Genomic DNA, 17,249 nt, shown 5'->3' on the forward strand with positions numbered 1-17,249 from the left:
GAAGGGTGGTGTTTTTTTCTTTTTTCTTTTTCTTTTTTTTTTTCCTTTTCATTTCTATATCCATTGGCTGCCTCCCTTTCCCGCTCAAGTTTGATCGGAGGGCAGCTATTATTGGAAGCCACTTTAGGAGCCTTGGCCCCGTCTTCTCTTTCTGAGATCTTAGTTTGCTAGAAGTAACCAGACCATCAGCTGCAGGAAAAAATCATCTTAGTTTGGCAGGTGGAAGTGAATAGATGAAAAACAGACAAGATGTTGACAGAATCGGATCTAGACAGAAAGTTTCTGCTCATTTTTATGAATCATAGTGATGTTTTAAGTGGAACAGGTAGAACAGTTAATTTTTGAAAAGAGTTTTGAACAAAATCCCTAGAGCTGCCTTTGCATTAGGAAAGTGCTTCACTGTGGGTGACCTTAGACGAGCTTCCCCGCATAGGGAACATCCGCAGCAGCGAGGTCTGTGCTCGGTGTGGATCAGTGGAGGTCTGGGAGCTGCGATCCAGGTCAGCCCAGTGCTTTTTCCAACCAAAAGAGCCTCTTTGCAATACGCTGAGATGCCAGCCTGGAGCTGAGCTGCTGTGTCCTCGTCCAGCCGCACACACATGTGGCTTGGGTACCCTTAGCTGCCTCCTGCAGACCACATCAGGCTCCCAACTCAAGCCAGTTGGTAGCTTAGTGATGAAATCTGAGTAGAAACTGGCTGCTTATTTTCTAGCTTGCTTTAGCTAAGTCAGGACCAGCTCTAAATTTCCCCTCTAGACCCATGAAACTATCCTATTTAGGAAAATACTAGGTCTGAATATAGAGGGATGTCAAAAACAGCTGAAAGACAGCCCAACTAGGTACTGTGTGCTTAGGTCTCTGCTCTGACCTGGAATAAATGCAGTCGCTGGAATATGTTACATTTTGGGAATGCTGAACTACTGGCCAAGAGGGATCCTTGGTTTTTGTGCTGTCGAATTGCTCTTAGGCATTATTCCAAGGCTGACCTGATGACTAACTCTTAACAATTCAAGACTTTGAGGTCATGGTGACCACTAGTTTCACCAAATTACAACTTCTCCTGTGTAAATGTCATAACGTAAAACTGCGCTCTCGCTCAGGGGCCCAGCTGCAGAAGAAAGCTAAAAATGTGGATTTTCTTAGGAGGCCTCTTGCAGGAGCAGCCGTGGTTGCCTGTCCCAGGAGTATAATTAATCCTTTCACATGATGCATTGGGTGTGAAAGTCGAACTCTGGCAGCTGGTGGATGCTAAGTGCCTTGTTAAGTCACTGTGTTGGGGACCAGTTCAGCAATATTGACGTTATGAGGACACTTGCAAATTACTTCATTGGTGGCAGAAGATCTACATGAGATCTTCTAAAGGATCCAAGTAGCAAACAGGATCCAGGGGCAGTTTTTGACTTCCCTTTCCTGCCTTGCAGGTTTCTGTCTCAGTGTGCATTTAATTCTTCCAATAAAATCATTGTTTGTCCAGTGTCTAGTATACATAAGGTATTATAAAATTATAGAATCACTGGTAATATCCACCAAAAAAAAGCCTCTGAAACAAAATGTTCTAAATGTTGAAGCTTTTATCATCTGTTCTGGCCCTTGCAATAAATCACATGTTCAGCTTGTCTGTCACTTCCTTTTTTTTTTTTTTTTTTTCCTTCCCAGAGTAATGTTTCTTTCAAAATTAGAAAAAAAAAGGTAACAGAAACAGTGCTAGCAAGTGTAATTTATGCCCTTCATTCCGCTGCCTTCACTGAGATGCCTTTGCACCACAGTTATTTGCCACAGCCTGTTCCCCGGTGCTTTTTACTATCATATTTCGGATGAGAAGATCAGATAAAACTGTGTGATCAGGGACCAGATGAATCAAGGACAACAGGGTTGTTACGTGCCATTTATTTGCATCAGTTTGTCTCTGAAAGCGAGGCAGGCAGTGGTTTTGGTAGCACCCCACAGTTCTCAGATGCTCAACAGGGAAGTTTGCCTTGGGATCAGAAACCCAAACATAGTCTTGGTTTGGTCTTGTACACGAGTAGTATTTATACGAAAGAGTAAACAAGCAGGAGATTTGCAGATATTTGCTGACATTTTAGTCGTGTAACCATTGCAGCAGGTTTGGGATTTTTGCTGATTTGGTGTGCCAAGACGGCATGTAAAAACGTGGACGTGTTGGGATTGTTCCTGATGGAAACGCTGCGTTGAAATCTAGTGTCTCCCTGTGAAATAATGGGAAATTCAGAGCTTCAAATTCCAGTGATCTGATGACGGAAACACTTTGCTGAGGTCGCTGTTAAGATGCTTGCAGGCATCGCGTTGGTACCCGGAGCCTGCGCGCTCCCTAAGGCTCCGCAGCAGCTTTCCGACACAAACACGATCCTCGAGCCAGGCACATCTCTCCTGCTGACGACATTGATGATGCAGGTGCACTTGAGAGAGAAGACAATTTCAAGGCCATTTATGGTGCCGAAGTGCTAGAAACTCATAATATGTTTGCTAAGGAGGAGAAAGTGAAACAGGTGGGTAAGTGACTGCCCATTTTGGAGGTTTTGCTGAGTGGAGCACGGGGAGGATGGTAGGAATGACGTGAGGGGGGTCGTTGCTAGCAAGGCAGAGTGAAAAGGAAAAGGGATGACGTGGCTTTTTAATCTGGTTTGTGTATCTGGGAAGAAATCATTGCTTTGTGTGATGCTTAGTGCTATTGAAGCTACTAGGATTTCCCGGAAAACAGAACTGGAACGGATTCTCTTTTGGACATCATCTTTAGTTAACAGTTACCGAAAGATGTAGCCTTAGTAACCGCCTAAACCTAATTGGAGGCCGTGTCTCAAGCAGCGGTCTCTTCCCACCAGATTCCACAGGCCTTGAAGGCCTGGTGGGAGCGTTGCCAGTGTCGGGAGCGTCGCCGGTTTGGGAGCGTTGCCGGTGTTGGGAGCATTGCCGGAGGGGGCCGTGGAGCGTGCGGTGTCCGAGCGCGGCGCTTGTCCGTGCAGCAGCTCTGCCCTCCACCTGCTCCCCACGCCGGCCTTGGGCACTGCCTTCTCTTTGGCAGACCTGGTCAAAGTGCAGCAGTGATAAGATTGTGAGTGTGTGTGTTGGGGTTGTTCTTTCCCCTGCGCACTTGCAGGAGCAGCCTTTTCCCCATCTCTTCTCTGCAGTGACAAAGTCATTTATTCCCACTGCAGTCGAAGAGCTGGGGGCTCTTAAGGCCTGGATTCCGCAGGCACAGCCATCGGATGCAGAATTCAAAGTGCATGGACATGAAGGCATTGGGGACCTGCAGCTGGTTGGGTTCATAAGGTGGTCAGTGCTGCTAGCGCTCTACACAGAGGAGCAGAGGAGCGCACAGCAAGGACTGGGCCTATGTCCTAGTTAATGGCACAGCCCTTTGTGTCCTCTGCTTTCTGTTTCATGCATGCTAAACTCCACAGTCAAACAGTGCCTGTTATAGTTTACCATTTAATGCTATTTTTTTTTACCCCTGAACTGCAATGCAGTTAGTCTGTTGAGGGTTTTGAAAGAGTGGAGTGTGCTTGGTGCACATATCCCTGCTTTTCATCTATTAGTCTGCTTTTTAAAGTGTTATTTATTTATTTTTATGGAACATGGTTTTGTTGGCTTCAGCTCAATCCACATAATCTCCAATATAGGAGCACCTCAGGCTCACACCCATTTGGAAACTGTAGGTTGTGCCAGAGCATTGAGATCATAATGTCCAGACAGTGTCTGCACTGGAAAAAAGGGGCCAAAGTCCAGCAGTTGGCAGGACCTGCAAGAGGAGGAGACAGTTGTTCCTAAACATGTTTGGAACCTCTTTGATGATGAGAAAGATGCCACTAAAGCAGTATAGATTCAGCAGGAAGTCTGTCTCCTGCCCTGATTGTTTGACTCCAGCAATTTACACATGGAGTTTTCTTACTCATTTTGAATGAGCTTTTGAAGTATGTGAAGACCATGAATCTGCACTGAGGATGTATCTTCCCTGTGCAATGCAAGGCAACTGCCTGAGATCAGGAGGACAAGGCGTTAGGTGACTTCTGTATAAACAGAGAAGAAAGAAGAAATGTAAGAAGAAACGTAGTTTAAAGCCATAGTTTCAAGTATTTCTTGTTCTGGGGAGAGGTTACATGCAATTTGCCACCCAACCCCACAGCTGTGTGTCTGTGTTTTTTCACAGGCAGGGAGGGGTTGCGCTTCTCCTCGAAACGTATCTGCAGTCATAGTGAAATTCCGCATAGCCAGAGCAACATTAAAAACAAACCCAGCTTGGCTCTGCTACGAAAAATACGGGACAGCAGTTGCTGTGCGCAGGATGAAAGCTGATGTTTTGCCAACCTGAAGTGTAAAGCTGGTGCTGGAACTGGGGCCTGGAGAATGGGAGCGTTTGCCAAAAGGAAATGGAAGCAGGGATGGAGGGTTTCGGGGAATGCATCAAAGCCAGCCCTGCCAGAAAAGCCTCTCCCCTGTGGACAGGTCTGATTACGAGAGTAACCGCATTAGCCCGTGCAAAGAGCAGCTGGAGCTGCAGTTGGCCTTTGCATTTTCTAGCTGTTGAGCAGCATCTCGAATGCACAGCTAGGGAGATCTGCTTTTGGATCTGCCAGCTGTGTTTCTGTGTCTGCATGACCCATGGGCCGCGTGCAGGCAGTCGAGGGAAAGAATGGGAGATCAGCAAAAACAAAGCTCCGGTTCTTTGCTGCATGGGAGGAAGGTCTAGCAAAGATAATCCATTCCTGCTGCCCTTCGGGGGCTAGAAAATGGGGGGCAAGAAAAAGTCACAAGTTTTGAGTTGTCATGAGTTTGTAGAGGCAGACATGCTAGCTTGCATGTAGGTTTTTCTCCAGTGGAGCAAATAAATTGCAGACTCATTTGCCCAATGTTGTTGTTTTTCTCCTTCAATATGATGTTCCTCTCTCCCCATCCTCTCATCCTGTTTTGTTCCGGAAAGGGGTCTTAGCAGTGAAATTCTGGTGCATACCCGAGAGAACAAGGCCAGGACAATGGTCAGACTGGTGACAGCATTAAGCAAAGGAGGTAGTGTGTATATATACATGTGTTTATATATATACAGATATATAAATATATATATACAGATATATAAAAAATATATCATATAAATGGTAAATATATATATATACCATATATATTTATGCTTTGGGAGTAAGTTCTTCTGTGCATTAATCTTGCAGCTGCCCCATATTGCACAGGTGAGTTATTGAGGTGCTGGAGCTGCCCTGTGGGACCTCAGTTCACGTTTCCCCTTTGCACCTCTGTCGCCCCAAACAAAAACCCATGCTTTGAAATTCCTGTTTGTTTCAGCATTCTTGGATCCTCGCAGCAGTGTCGTCCCCGTGGTATCTGAGCAAAGGACAAACTCAGGGCCTGTGGCAAGTATCTGGTGTGTCATTCCAGCTGGGGTATTAGTGACAGCTGAACTCACCGCCCCGCGTGCTGAACCCATTGAACTCTGGAGCCTTGGGAACGGCTCCGACTTAATGTCTGGGGATTCCTGAGAGCTGCAGCAAGACGGTAGACACCAGTGTGGGGGGCAAGCAGGTAAATTCATGGAGAATGAAAAAGGGGGATGGAGAGAGGTGTTCTGAAGGGGATGTCCTGCGGTAGGATGCCAGTGTTCAGCCGGCTGATGTGGAGGTGAGAGAGTCTGAAGGCCTCAGCATTGGCTCTCGTAGTGGCTTCCCATGCAACCTCAGGCAAGTCACCTCTCGCCCTCCCTTACTCTGCTGCTCTTCTCAGCCTTTAGTCATCACAACTGCGAGTTGATCAGGGCAGAGATTGTCACTTGACATATGTATTCAGGCTCTCAAAATCATGGGTGCTAATCGTAGAGCAATAAAAATGGTGATTTCTTCAGGAGTTTTTAAATGAATTAGCAAAAAAAGAAAAGAATAAGTGTTGTAGATCTCAGCTGTGTGAAGATCAAGGAGTCTCTTATCATTTACCTCCAGTTCTTTGAACTGTGGCAAGAGCCTGCAGGCAAGTCAGCCCAGAGCAAAGTGATTGCATTCTAAGAAACGACTGAAGCAGAGAAGTTGATGCACTTCAGCATTTAGCACCAGGTAAAAGTAAAATGTGGAAACTCCCTGGGCCTGAAAATGTTGTAAGGCATAAACTTAAGGCAGTGTGAGCAGCCTTAAGTCCCTGATTTGTCGAAGTTTGTATGTTCTGGTCCTGGCCTCAGCCTGGAATGGGGTGTTTTGGAGGCTTGGTCTGTACAGGCAAGTTGCTTTTCCCCCTGGTACTGGTGAGTGTTACAGATCAGAACGTAGTTTCAAAGGCTTTCATGGGATGCACCTGGTGATTTAATCCTGCCTCTGACTGTAGTGGAAACTTTTGTTGGCAGCAGATTTTAATCTGTATTTCCAGGAACCCCTTGAAGCTTGGTGGTGGTATAAACAGAATATGGATCTAGATGAGTTATGGGGATGCTCTCTCACTATTAAAGGAGGTAATTCTCTGCACTTGGCCATTCGCATCTAGCGAGCGGCACCTCCATTTCATACACACCCTGCCCGGCCATCAGAATTAAGCTGTAACACTAGCTTGGCTCAGCCATCCCCGCAATGAGCTGGGAAGGACCTCTGTGCGGGAGCCTGACCTTTCCCTTCAGCTCGAGCTGCCCTTGTTGCTCAGCAAGAAATAAACAATTGCTGGCAAGGGCCGCTCTGCAGCAGCGCCCGCCGCCACCGAAGGAGCCGCCACTGCGGGGCCCAAGAGCCCAGAGCTGGGATCGAACCGCCTTTCTGCGTTAGGCTTGGAAATTAATTGGCCGTTTGGTGACAGGAGAACTGGTTCTCGGCAAAGTGGGGTGTTTCCTGGGCAGCAGTGAAGCAGGGGGGGAAAGTTTGGTCATCGGGAAGGTTGATTTCGTCTTTGCATTGAGGGCGCCGGCCGCCCTGGGGTGTTATTCACTTGGAAAGTTTTGCTGAGGTTGAAGGAGGTGTTTGTGCTGTGCCTTATATTTTTGTACACTGAAGTCCATTCTTTTAAAATCTTTATTATGTAACTATTACGGGTTTTGTTCCAATTTTTGTGTGTAGAAGTGGTGTATGAATAAAGGCTGCAGGATGAGGCCATTATAAGCTAAAATAACAGATAAACATGTCCTTTAGAAGAGGCCCAAAGGCTCTTGTGCCATAGGCTTTATTGAATGTGTTCACAGCAGTGTCCAAAGGCTTTCAAACCCCAATGGCAAAAGCCAGAGCTTGCAGACTTGAGTTGTATGCTCACTTGGTAACAGCACAGAGGTAATTTTTCTCCTTTGGATTTGAATTCCTGCTCCTCTAAAGGAAGACTGAGATTTAAGTCTTTGGATTTTCGGCAAGACTCAATTACAGTGCATTGAGAATGAAGAATGCCCCGTGAGTGTCATTTATTCCTCATGCAGCTGCTGCTGGGTAGTTATTATATTCAGTGGTTTTGTTTTTAAAATCGGCATAGTGGGATTTGAGAGTGACGTTAGCTGGGGGGCTCTGGCTGGTCACTAACGAGAAGCGTCAAATCCAGAGTTGCTTGTGCTACAGGAACTGCTGCTTTTGGTGAAATCCAGAGGGATGGAATTCCCACTCTAGTGCATTCGTCTCACGTGCCATTAAAGCTGGATACAGTGAGGGTGTTTGGCTCAAGCGGAGGCCGGCTCTGCACCCGCTGTCGTGCCCGGCCTCCAGCTGGGCTCTGCCCAAGGCAGCTGCACGTGTTGGCTCCCAGTGGACAGCCTAGCTCACTCCGGAGGCAGCCCAGGTAGGAGGGAGCGGGTGCCTCGGCCTTGGCCAAGTGCTGCTGACACAAAGCAAACTGCTCCTGCAGCCAACCTGTGGCTTTCGAGCTTTAATCGGTGCCTTCAGCACGGTGCTCTGCAGTGAGCAGCCTTCTGCTGAGAAAAAACGCAGCGTAACCATGGGCAAAGGGTCAGCACGGCAGAGTTCAGCCCTCTTGGGGATGGCTTCTCAAGTTATTTATTTTCTCCTTCTTTCCCACCATCGTTCAAAGTCCTGCAGTGCTGCTTGAAGATTGGAGCGCGGTGCACCGTGCTCCCTGGAGCCGCCACGGGCCCGGTCCAAGCGCAGGGCGCTCTGGTGCAGCAGGGAGAGCGGCTCCTCCTGTCCCTTCTGTGCGTCAGCAGCAACAGAACTTTAATTTTTAATGGACATCTCTTAAAGGCAAAGAAAACCTCCCTTGCTCCTCCTTGCCCCTGAGCACGAGTGGGTTTGAGAAGCCATCACCTAGGTGGAGGCAGCCCAGGTTGGCATCTGTACCGTGACCCAGTGCTCCAGCGGGTTCCTCCTCCCCATCCACTCTCTTTAATCTGAAGTACTCTAGTTTCTGCTTTGAATTTCATTTGTTTGTAGTACGGGACCAGGGAATATATTTCAGCATGGAAACCTATCTGCCAAGCTGGCTATGTTTAGTGCCCTCAATTAGTCAGAAAGGAGTTGCGTCAAGTTACAGAGCAGGCTGATTGGCTTTGAAGTTCAGTTATTTAGTGCCAGAGCGGGTCTGACAAAAAAGGCTCTAAAAAAAGCCCTGCATGGAAAGAAAGAAAAAAAAAGAAACTAAATTCTCAATGATTCAAGTTTTTCTAAAGAGTCCAAAAATCTGCAATTGTAATACAAGTGGTATCAGTAGGTTAAAACTCTGATGGGCCCTCGTTGCTCCAAGAAGACTAGAGATACAAAGTTTTATGCTCCTTCTGAAATCCCAGATACCTTTGACAGCGGCCTGTGTTTTATGTTCCTTTGGCTTTTCCGTGGCTTAAACTGCTCATGAAGTGTGAACTACTAAAAGCAAGTGCTTTTGTGCTCGCAAGCATTTATTTGAAAAGATAATTGGATTGCTTTATCTGGCTTTGCACATCAGCCAAGGGCCACTCTCTTCTCCCCCTGGCCCCAAATAGTATAGAAAAGAAGAGAGCACTTGAAATCTGTGTTTTCCTGTATTGTTTTATTATTTTTCGTGTTTCGGTGAGGATAGGCAGGTGGCTGTATTTTCTATTGGACTTCAGCTCTGTTGCCACCACCATGGGAAAGAAGCGATGGGTGAGCAGAGACTTCCAGAAGGGTTGCCCCAGATGACTGAAAGGGAGAACAACGAGGGTTTTAAACAAAACACCTCAAAATAGAGTAGCCTGTTGGAAGCCCTCTGCCCTTACCGCGCTGTTGCTGTTGATGCAGCTGAATCAGCGAGCTGGCAGAAGGCAGCAGTGCTGCAGGTTTGTCTGGCAAGGCTGCTGTGGAACGAAGGGCCCTTCTCAGTGCAGAGCACGCAGGGCTTCATGCAAAGCCACGAACTGCCCGGCCTGTGTCACGCAGTAAACCTGAACGTGTGGCCAGACTTCCCTCCTCGTGAGGGAGCTCATCCCTTTGATCAGGGCGGCAGACTGCCCGAGATGAGGGCAAGGAATGGCAAACTAACCAAAAATGCGTGTTCCTGGCGATGACAGTGCCGCAGCCGGCAGAGCTGCTCCCTGCCAGCTCGTCCCTGTGGCGACTTGCGGGCTCTGTTTGGCAGGTTGTGGTGTGTCCTTGCTGCTGTCACCGGCAGTGGCGTTTAACTCCCGGCATCATTTCCTTGAACTTCTAGAGTTTCATCAAGCTACCGCTGGGAATTTGGGAGCATGGGTTTCCTCTAAAGAAGACTTTATATAATACAAAGCAGCCTCTATTTGAGTCATTTGTAGCAACATGGCTGCTGAGGAGGTAGGAGTTGTCTCTGTTTATCCAGCCAGTCTGCTTACCAAGTAATAAAAAAAATAGCTTAGACACCACTAGGAATAATGCAGGAAAATACCAAAGACCAGGTCATTGTGTTGGGGCAGAAATGCTTTTTGGATTGCCATGCAGGTTTCCAGTGCTTCCAGACCAGATTGCATTGGACATATGAGGCTTCTTTTTCCATTTAAATGCTTTGAGCTTTTTAGCAAGTAGAAGAGACAAAACTCAACATGTAAAGCAGCCCACTTAACAGTTGCACGTAGGAACCTCCCATGCCAGCAGTTTCTCCAAGGGCTCACTTTGCTGTCTTCTGTTTTCTTGCAGAAAAAGATTTACAAATACAAGAAGGTGCTCAGTAATCCCAGCCGCTGGGAGGTGGTGTTGAAGGAGATCAGGACGCTGGTGGACATGGCGCTGACCTCTCCGCTTCAGGACGATTCTATTCACCAAGCACCCCTGGAGATCGTCTCCAAGCTGCTCTCAGAGGTACGAGCCCAGCAGTGCTCCTGCAGGCCGGTGTCACCTTGAGATGGGAAACAAACCGTTAAGAAGTTCAGTGATGGGTTTTCTTTTAACTTGGGTTTTCAAAACTCTTCTTTAAACGTGCTCGTGACGTGCGTGGAATTTGTACTTGCTGAGGAAGAAGAGAATTTGACCTGTGTTATGTAGACTTCTAGAAACAACAAAAACAACAAAAAAACAAAAACTTTTTTTTTTTGAGGCTCTTTTTCTTTATGCAGGAGATTTATAGGGATCTGAGTCATGTGTTACTTGAAGTCAATTGTAAAGCTTCCTTTAACTTTCATTGGCATTTGATCATTCATGTACCAGGCCAGTAATACGTGTATACCAACAAATGCATTATGCAACTATTTTGTTGTTACAAATTCTGTCAAAGAATTTTCCTTCTTCTGAAACATCTATCCTTATCTTGTGTCCATTTAAAATAGTTAAGCTTCTGTAGGCAGAGAGTACAATGCCAAGCAGGTTTTGCATGTCCAATTCTAGTATACAAAGATTTTTGATGAGCAAAAATGTTGCTATCTTTTTTTTTTTCTTTCAGTGAGCTGAGATCTTGGTGGTTTAAAAAGTTATAACCTCAAAGTGGATCATGTTGCTGAAAACACCAAACACAGACCAAACACTTGCAAACTGAGGTAGCATAGGGGACTTCCAGTAAGCTTCTTGATTTTACTGGAAGGCAAAATGCAACAATTCACTTATTACCCACCAGTAATATGCAGCACCACCATAGTCCTTTTATTAGGTTTCTTAGATACAGACTGGGTTAAGAAAATACATTTAAGAAATATAGAACTAGAATTAGAGAATGGTTTTAATTTGATCAATTTTAGTCTAGAACCAAGTAATAGCAGTGCTGAGCCTTTCTGCTTGTTTCTAGTTGTAACTAGGAGCATGCTAATATATCAACTGTGGAAACTGCTTGTACATTGATTTCTTCTGTTCAACCTTTTCAGAACAACAATTTAACCACTCAAGACCATGAGAGCATTATTGTGGTGAGTATCCTTCTGTCAAAAGCCTGGGGACAAATCTGTTTTGCTTGATAATACATCTATTAATGTTTTTCTCTGCATTTCCATCAAGGATGGTGAATTGGTGCAAGATCAAACACATGTGGCCTATTACTTTTTCTGTGTTTCACTGTTGCTATTGTCTTGTTTCATATATGAATAACAGTAAAGCTTCCTCATCAATATATATGGAACAACACAGCATGTTTAGGGTTAATCTTCTCTCGAAATGGCCTTCTAGCTGGGCAACACAGTGCAATGCTCCTACCTGCATACACACTTTAAATAGTCAAAAAGCATAATTTCCAGATGTACTGTATAAAACTCTTAGGTTTAGTAGTTTCCTGAAGGGATGGTGCTCCCATATACGGAAGGTCTCCATTGCTGATGGTATATGAGCAAGTGACTGTTATTTTTGAGTGTGTATATTTGTGTTTGTAGGATTTATAAAAATATCCACCTTAACTATTGCCTTTATTCTGTAGGTTGCATTTCTTTAGACCTAGAAATAAGAGAATCAAATGGCAGCTCTCTTCCTTATGCAACAAAATATAAAATCTCAGCAATATATCAGAGTGGAATTGCTTCCCCATCACTGTAATTTAATTGCAGTCGCTGGCAATTTCCAGGAGACTTTCCCAGTAATCTAATCTAGAACTTTACCACCACCTGATCATACCCCATCTCTACAAATCTTTCTGCAAAACAGCAAGGCAGAAAGTAGCTGCCAGTAGGTGTGAATTGCATTTAACTGCTGTTTTAAGATACCATTTTAGCAGGAATCAGCCCCTGAGATAAGTTTCTAAAGTGGCATTTACTTTTCTTTGAGATCTGCTGTAGGTTTGCGTTTTATTTTTCTAACTCTGGTGCCAAGATTGATTCAATCTTCCATTTAAAACTGGTAGTTACAGGAGAAGGATCTTTTAATAAAAGATGTAGCCCTGCTTTGAGCAGGGAAGTTGATCCAGAAGGCCTCCAAAGGTCCTTCCAACCAGACTTATTCTCTAAGTCAAAGTGGCTGCTGCATCGGTTCAGATCCTGCCCTTGCTTTTTCCAGGTTCTGCAGGTTGTGCCCTGAGCATTAAGGGACGGCGTCTGGACATTGAGAACTTACTGCTATTACAGAACTAACCTGTGCTATTCTTAGGAAGCCTTGCTATTACTGTGTATTTGTGTAGTATCATAAACAGTACACATGAATTGCTCTCCAGATGGAACCATGCTTCCTTCTCCAGCTCACGTTGGAACAGGCCAGTTTTACAGCAGACCAGTGTTACATCTCATCCCTTCCTGTTTAGGATGGGGAAGCACACGCTGCCATAACGGGGCAGCACAAGACAAGTTTCTCTTTTTAACCCCAGCCCAAATAGGGAAAATAAACACATCTTCTAGTTAGTCTCTCTTCCCCACTGCAGCTGTGATCTGCTTGACAGTGGCTATAGTGCTTATTTCCTATGTTCTGTAGGGACTGGGTTCAAAGAGTAAAGCCTAGTTTTGGTGAGCTGATGACCAGCCAGTTAAGTGTCTCATACACTGATCTTGTTGCTTACTGGACAGATGTAAACCCAGGGTGATGCTTGCAGTACTTGAGGTCTGGCAGATGCCATAGCAAAAAGATGAATTCAAGAAAGATCCTTACCTTAGTTTTGAAAAGGTAGAAAGGATATTCCAGCTTCATTGCAGTTGTATTGCATTCCCCATCAGTGAAAAACATGCCCCATTGCTGGACCACCACAAGAAGAATGAGTAGCTGGAGACTGATGGCATTAAAATGTGGAACAGAAATTTCACAAATGTTATGTGTAACCCAAGAGATCTTTGCAGATGTTAAAATTCACATTAATGTCAACCAGTTGTGTGTGAAACTGGCTATTGTGAAACTGATATGTGTGCTCATTTTGAGCAGCCTCATTTGGGCTGAAATCCTTCAGGAGAAAAAAGAGAAAGCAAAGGAACAAAACCAGGCTGCCTAGTGAAACTCCACTTGCCATCCAGATAAAATATCTGTTGTTCAGTTGCATACAAAATGTCCCAGCTGCTGTGTTTAGAGTCTTACTTTTAAATGGGTACTGGGAATCCCTCTAGCACAAGCCTGGAAAGCCCGAAGGCATCATCCCGTGGAGAGAATACGTTGTTCTGGTCCCAATTTCTGATTTTCAAAGGAAACAGCAACAACATAAGTTCATTAGACTCCCAGTGGCACGTATGACCTTTACTATTTACTGAGCATAACCACATTGGTTTGCATAGCAACAAAGAAGGAACAGTTGATATCAACTTTCGCAGGGTTAGGTGCTTGATTCTGTTGAATAGTGTTCTTAAAGATAACAACAGTGTCGTGTCGTTTGGGTGAGTTACTCCCTCGTTGGTACTGGCTGTATGTGAGCTTGAGCTCACTCTAAAACACATGTTTATTTGGTGTATTTCTAGTTTGATGCAGAGATGTAATTACTGAAACAGGAAGCAAGATTCACCCCTGCTATATTTTGTCTTAAAACAATGGATCTGATCCTGATTTTTTTTTTTGTAAAAATTGTATTCCTTCACTGATGCAATTAAAAGCAAAATTTTCCAGGGCATTCCGAGCAGGATGTGTTTGAGCAGAATAAAATAAATGCACAACCTATAGTCTGATTGCTGTATTTATGCTTTTGTTCTTTTTTAAACATAAAATGAGCTTTACCTTCCCTGTTTCCAGTCTTAATTAATTTTTTCCTCTCTCCTTTATTTTTTTAGGCAATTGCACCTTTGTTGGAAAACAACCATCCTCCTCCTGACCTCTGTGAATTCTTCTGCAAGGTATCACTACAGAATACCTGTCTTCTATTTGTGAAATCGCTCTCCCATTTCAATTCTTTGCCTCCTTTGGTTTCCATCAGAGATGGGTACCTAATTCTCATTAAAGGTGTGGGATGGGCAGTGTTTAGTTGCAGGAAGGGAAATTGTGATCACGTGTTGTGGAATCTGCCTTCTCAGAGGTTCTCCCTGGACAAAACCTTTAGTCAGCAAATGTAACTACAAAACTGGCCTTGCTTTGAGGATTTGGGGTTTGAGGAGATGGCCTCTAAAGTTCCTTTCCAACCTAGATTGCTGTGATGCTTTAAGTCTGTGTTGATGGGAGAGGGGCTTGTTGGTACCCTGCAGGCTCCTCCCCAAGTTTTTAGTTTGAATCTCACCGAAAGGAAGTTTGGGAAAGCTTAATTTAGCCCTCAGGTTGCATAATCTTGAAGTAATCCAGGCACGAGGTGTGAAACCAGAGTCCAACTTCATTATTTCTGCAACTCACAAAATGACTTGTTGCCCATTACAGCACTGCCGAGAGCGTCCTCGGTCGATGGTTGTCATAGAAGTGTTCACCCCGGTGGTACAGAGAATTCTCAAACACAACATGGTGAGTAGCTGAGTTACAGGAATTTACTCAGTCTGAAGATGGTTTTTTAATTGTGATAACTTGTGTAATTAGCACTTTTGCCTATAATGCACAAAACACTGATTTGTTTCAACTCCCCAGTTGTGAGTGCTGCATGTAACCATGTGTTGCTTTGTAAATGCAGAACCATAAACCTTCAATGGGATTTTGAAAAGTGTGTAAGCAAAGCCATGATTTAATGAGCATTTGTTAGGCCACAGTGTCAGCTTATGCAGCTCCAGCTCTCTCCCATCTGGCCCTCTACTCCTATGTATGCTCCTTGTGCCATCCTTGGAGTTATAACATGAATCTGGTTAAAAAGCAATTCAGTAGCCAATTCAGAACAAAGACTTTCTGATTTTTGAACTTAAGCCCCTCAACACTTTTTATTTAAGATATCACCAGCTATAATGAATAGTTGAGTTCTTACTGAGATTTCCCAGTCAATTCCTTGCTAATGATTGGAATAAATGCTAGGAGAATGCCCTGCCAACTTCGCTTTTTTCATCCTGTGTACCAAGTTTTCACCACCTGTTTATGAAGAAATGCATAGATGATGTGTATTTCTTTCCTAAGAGAGGTCTGGGTGTTTACAAGCTGTTTACAAACTCTGAGGCATACAGAGTTTCCAGCTGCACTTTGTAATTTGCACAGAGAGATTTTGCCTCACAAAGCTGTACAAGCAGTAACGAATAAATATTATATTTAAGGCAATTCACTTGCCAGAGATCTCAGGGATGGTTTTCAAACTTCTGTAAATACACAATCAACTTCTTTTCACTAACTAGTGCAATTTTAGAGACCATCCACTGTGTCCCTGTGTACAGCATGAATCCAGTAGAAAACAGTTCATATTTCTTGTTTTTTACAACAATATTATTATTTAACTCACGCAAGTTTGCAGAGCTAGCTAGAGAGGCTAAGATCGCTAAAAGGTCGTATTCCTGGCACTGTGCCTGTGCTCTCCAGACATGTAAACATTTTTGAATATTCTGTAGTGTTCACTGAAATATTCTGTAAATGTTATTCTTGGATTCCAGACTGATTTATTTTTTAAAAAAGAATCCAGAGCTCTTGAGGGGTCTCAAATAAAATCTAAATGCATAGGGTAATGCTTGTGTTTGGTTGCCTTCAGAGGATTGGGTATATTTACCATACTTAACATCTGCAGATTGAAAATCAACATGTCCATACCGCAGTGTGTAGTCAGAGAATTTATGGTGTACTGTATAAATTGGAGTGGATTTGGGCACTTTAGGACTCTCCAGGGAGTTCTATATTGAATAATCCTTTAGAGAGAGAGAGGGAGAAAGAAAGAGAGAGTAGGTGGATGTGTGTGTGCATACATGTAAATAAAGCTAATTATTTTTTAGGACAATCAGTATTGTTGCCGGTAAATTTCATAACCTTAGGAAGCCACGAGCAATGTGCTCACAGCAGGAAACCACTCTCAGTGTTCGTACCTGTACCATTAATTTGTTCTGTCTTCTGAGAAGTTCATGACAAGTTCTGTTCCACAGTTTCCCACCTAAGAAATAGGACTCTTCATTTAGCTATCGTTTTGAAATTTCAATTTTTTTTTTTTGTATTACTAATACAGCACCTCCGCTGTATTTGCAGGAGCAGACAATATAGGTTGCATGTGTCATTTTGTAACTGGTATGGTACCTGGGCATCACACTATTTAGGGAGCTTTTTTTTATTTTAGAGAAACCTGATCTATCCTCTTTATGATTTTGTGGACTTTCGTTGCCATTTCAGGTAGGATGCATAGCAAAAAAAATCATGAAAAAAACTGAGCACATAAGCTGCCTTGAAAGGACGTTTTATGAAGTTAAATGGCACCAGATGCTATAGGACACACATATAGCCTCATGCTGTTGAACCAAACATATGTGCATCTGTCAGAAGGAGTTGTTAGATTTTCAATAATTTTAAATTGCAGTACCAGCTGTGGAATTGCCAAAAGTCCCTACGCTGGATGTTATTACCAGGTGATGATGCCTCCCCTTGAAGAGGTCACTATTCTGCCTGGAGTTGTATTTGTAAATGTAAAACTTATGAGGTGTTTAAGATAACTTGTGCTATAAATGTGCCAAAAATCAAATTAAGTAACAGAAGGTTTCAGTGCTTTGGAAAGGGATCTTCCTTTCTATGTTCCCCCAGTTTGGTACCATTTCCAGCATTGCTTTCAAGATTTCAACTCCCATTTATTTATTCAGGATGACTCTTCTTAAAGTCAGCTGCTTGAGGGATGGCTGGGAAGGCTCATTTCTGCTCGGTGGGCCTTGTTCTCCACTTGTTAATTTAATTTTTTAGTTCTTTAATGCCTGTATAATAAGGTTACACCTGTGTACATTTGAATAAATGTGCTGTGGAATAAGACTCACCAGCAGATAGAAAGTTTCACTGTTTTCACATCTCAAAATAGCAGCTGATCTGAGGAGATGGAGGCTTACAGTATGTAAGTATTTTTCCTGTTTCATGGTAGGAAGGACATCACTGTTGAGCTCATCTGTCAAATCCATGATGTGCTTTGAGTATAAATCACTAAAGAAGAAACTGAGCTGTGTTTTTGTATTTTATCCC

At 43.9% G+C, this 17,249-nt stretch overlaps 1 protein-coding gene across 1 annotated transcript in view; it reads left to right on the forward strand.

Annotated features, from left to right (window-relative positions):
• The window catches only part of CMIP (c-Maf inducing protein), a 119,538-nt gene that overhangs the window by 77,345 nt on the left and 24,944 nt on the right, over nucleotides 1-17,249 (forward strand). Inside the window, exons 4-7 of the mRNA XM_026042325.1 lie at nucleotides 10,041-10,202; nucleotides 11,195-11,236; nucleotides 13,988-14,050; nucleotides 14,562-14,642. Coding sequence (XP_025898110.1) covers nucleotides 10,041-10,202; nucleotides 11,195-11,236; nucleotides 13,988-14,050; nucleotides 14,562-14,642 — 348 coding nt within the window. The remainder of the gene's footprint in view (nucleotides 1-10,040; nucleotides 10,203-11,194; nucleotides 11,237-13,987; nucleotides 14,051-14,561; nucleotides 14,643-17,249) is intronic.

This window comes from Nothoprocta perdicaria, unplaced genomic scaffold (genome assembly GCF_003342845.1).
Source record: "Nothoprocta perdicaria isolate Ctin4 unplaced genomic scaffold, notPer1 scaffold_30, whole genome shotgun sequence".
NCBI classification, from domain to species: domain Eukaryota; kingdom Metazoa; phylum Chordata; class Aves; order Tinamiformes; family Tinamidae; genus Nothoprocta; species Nothoprocta perdicaria.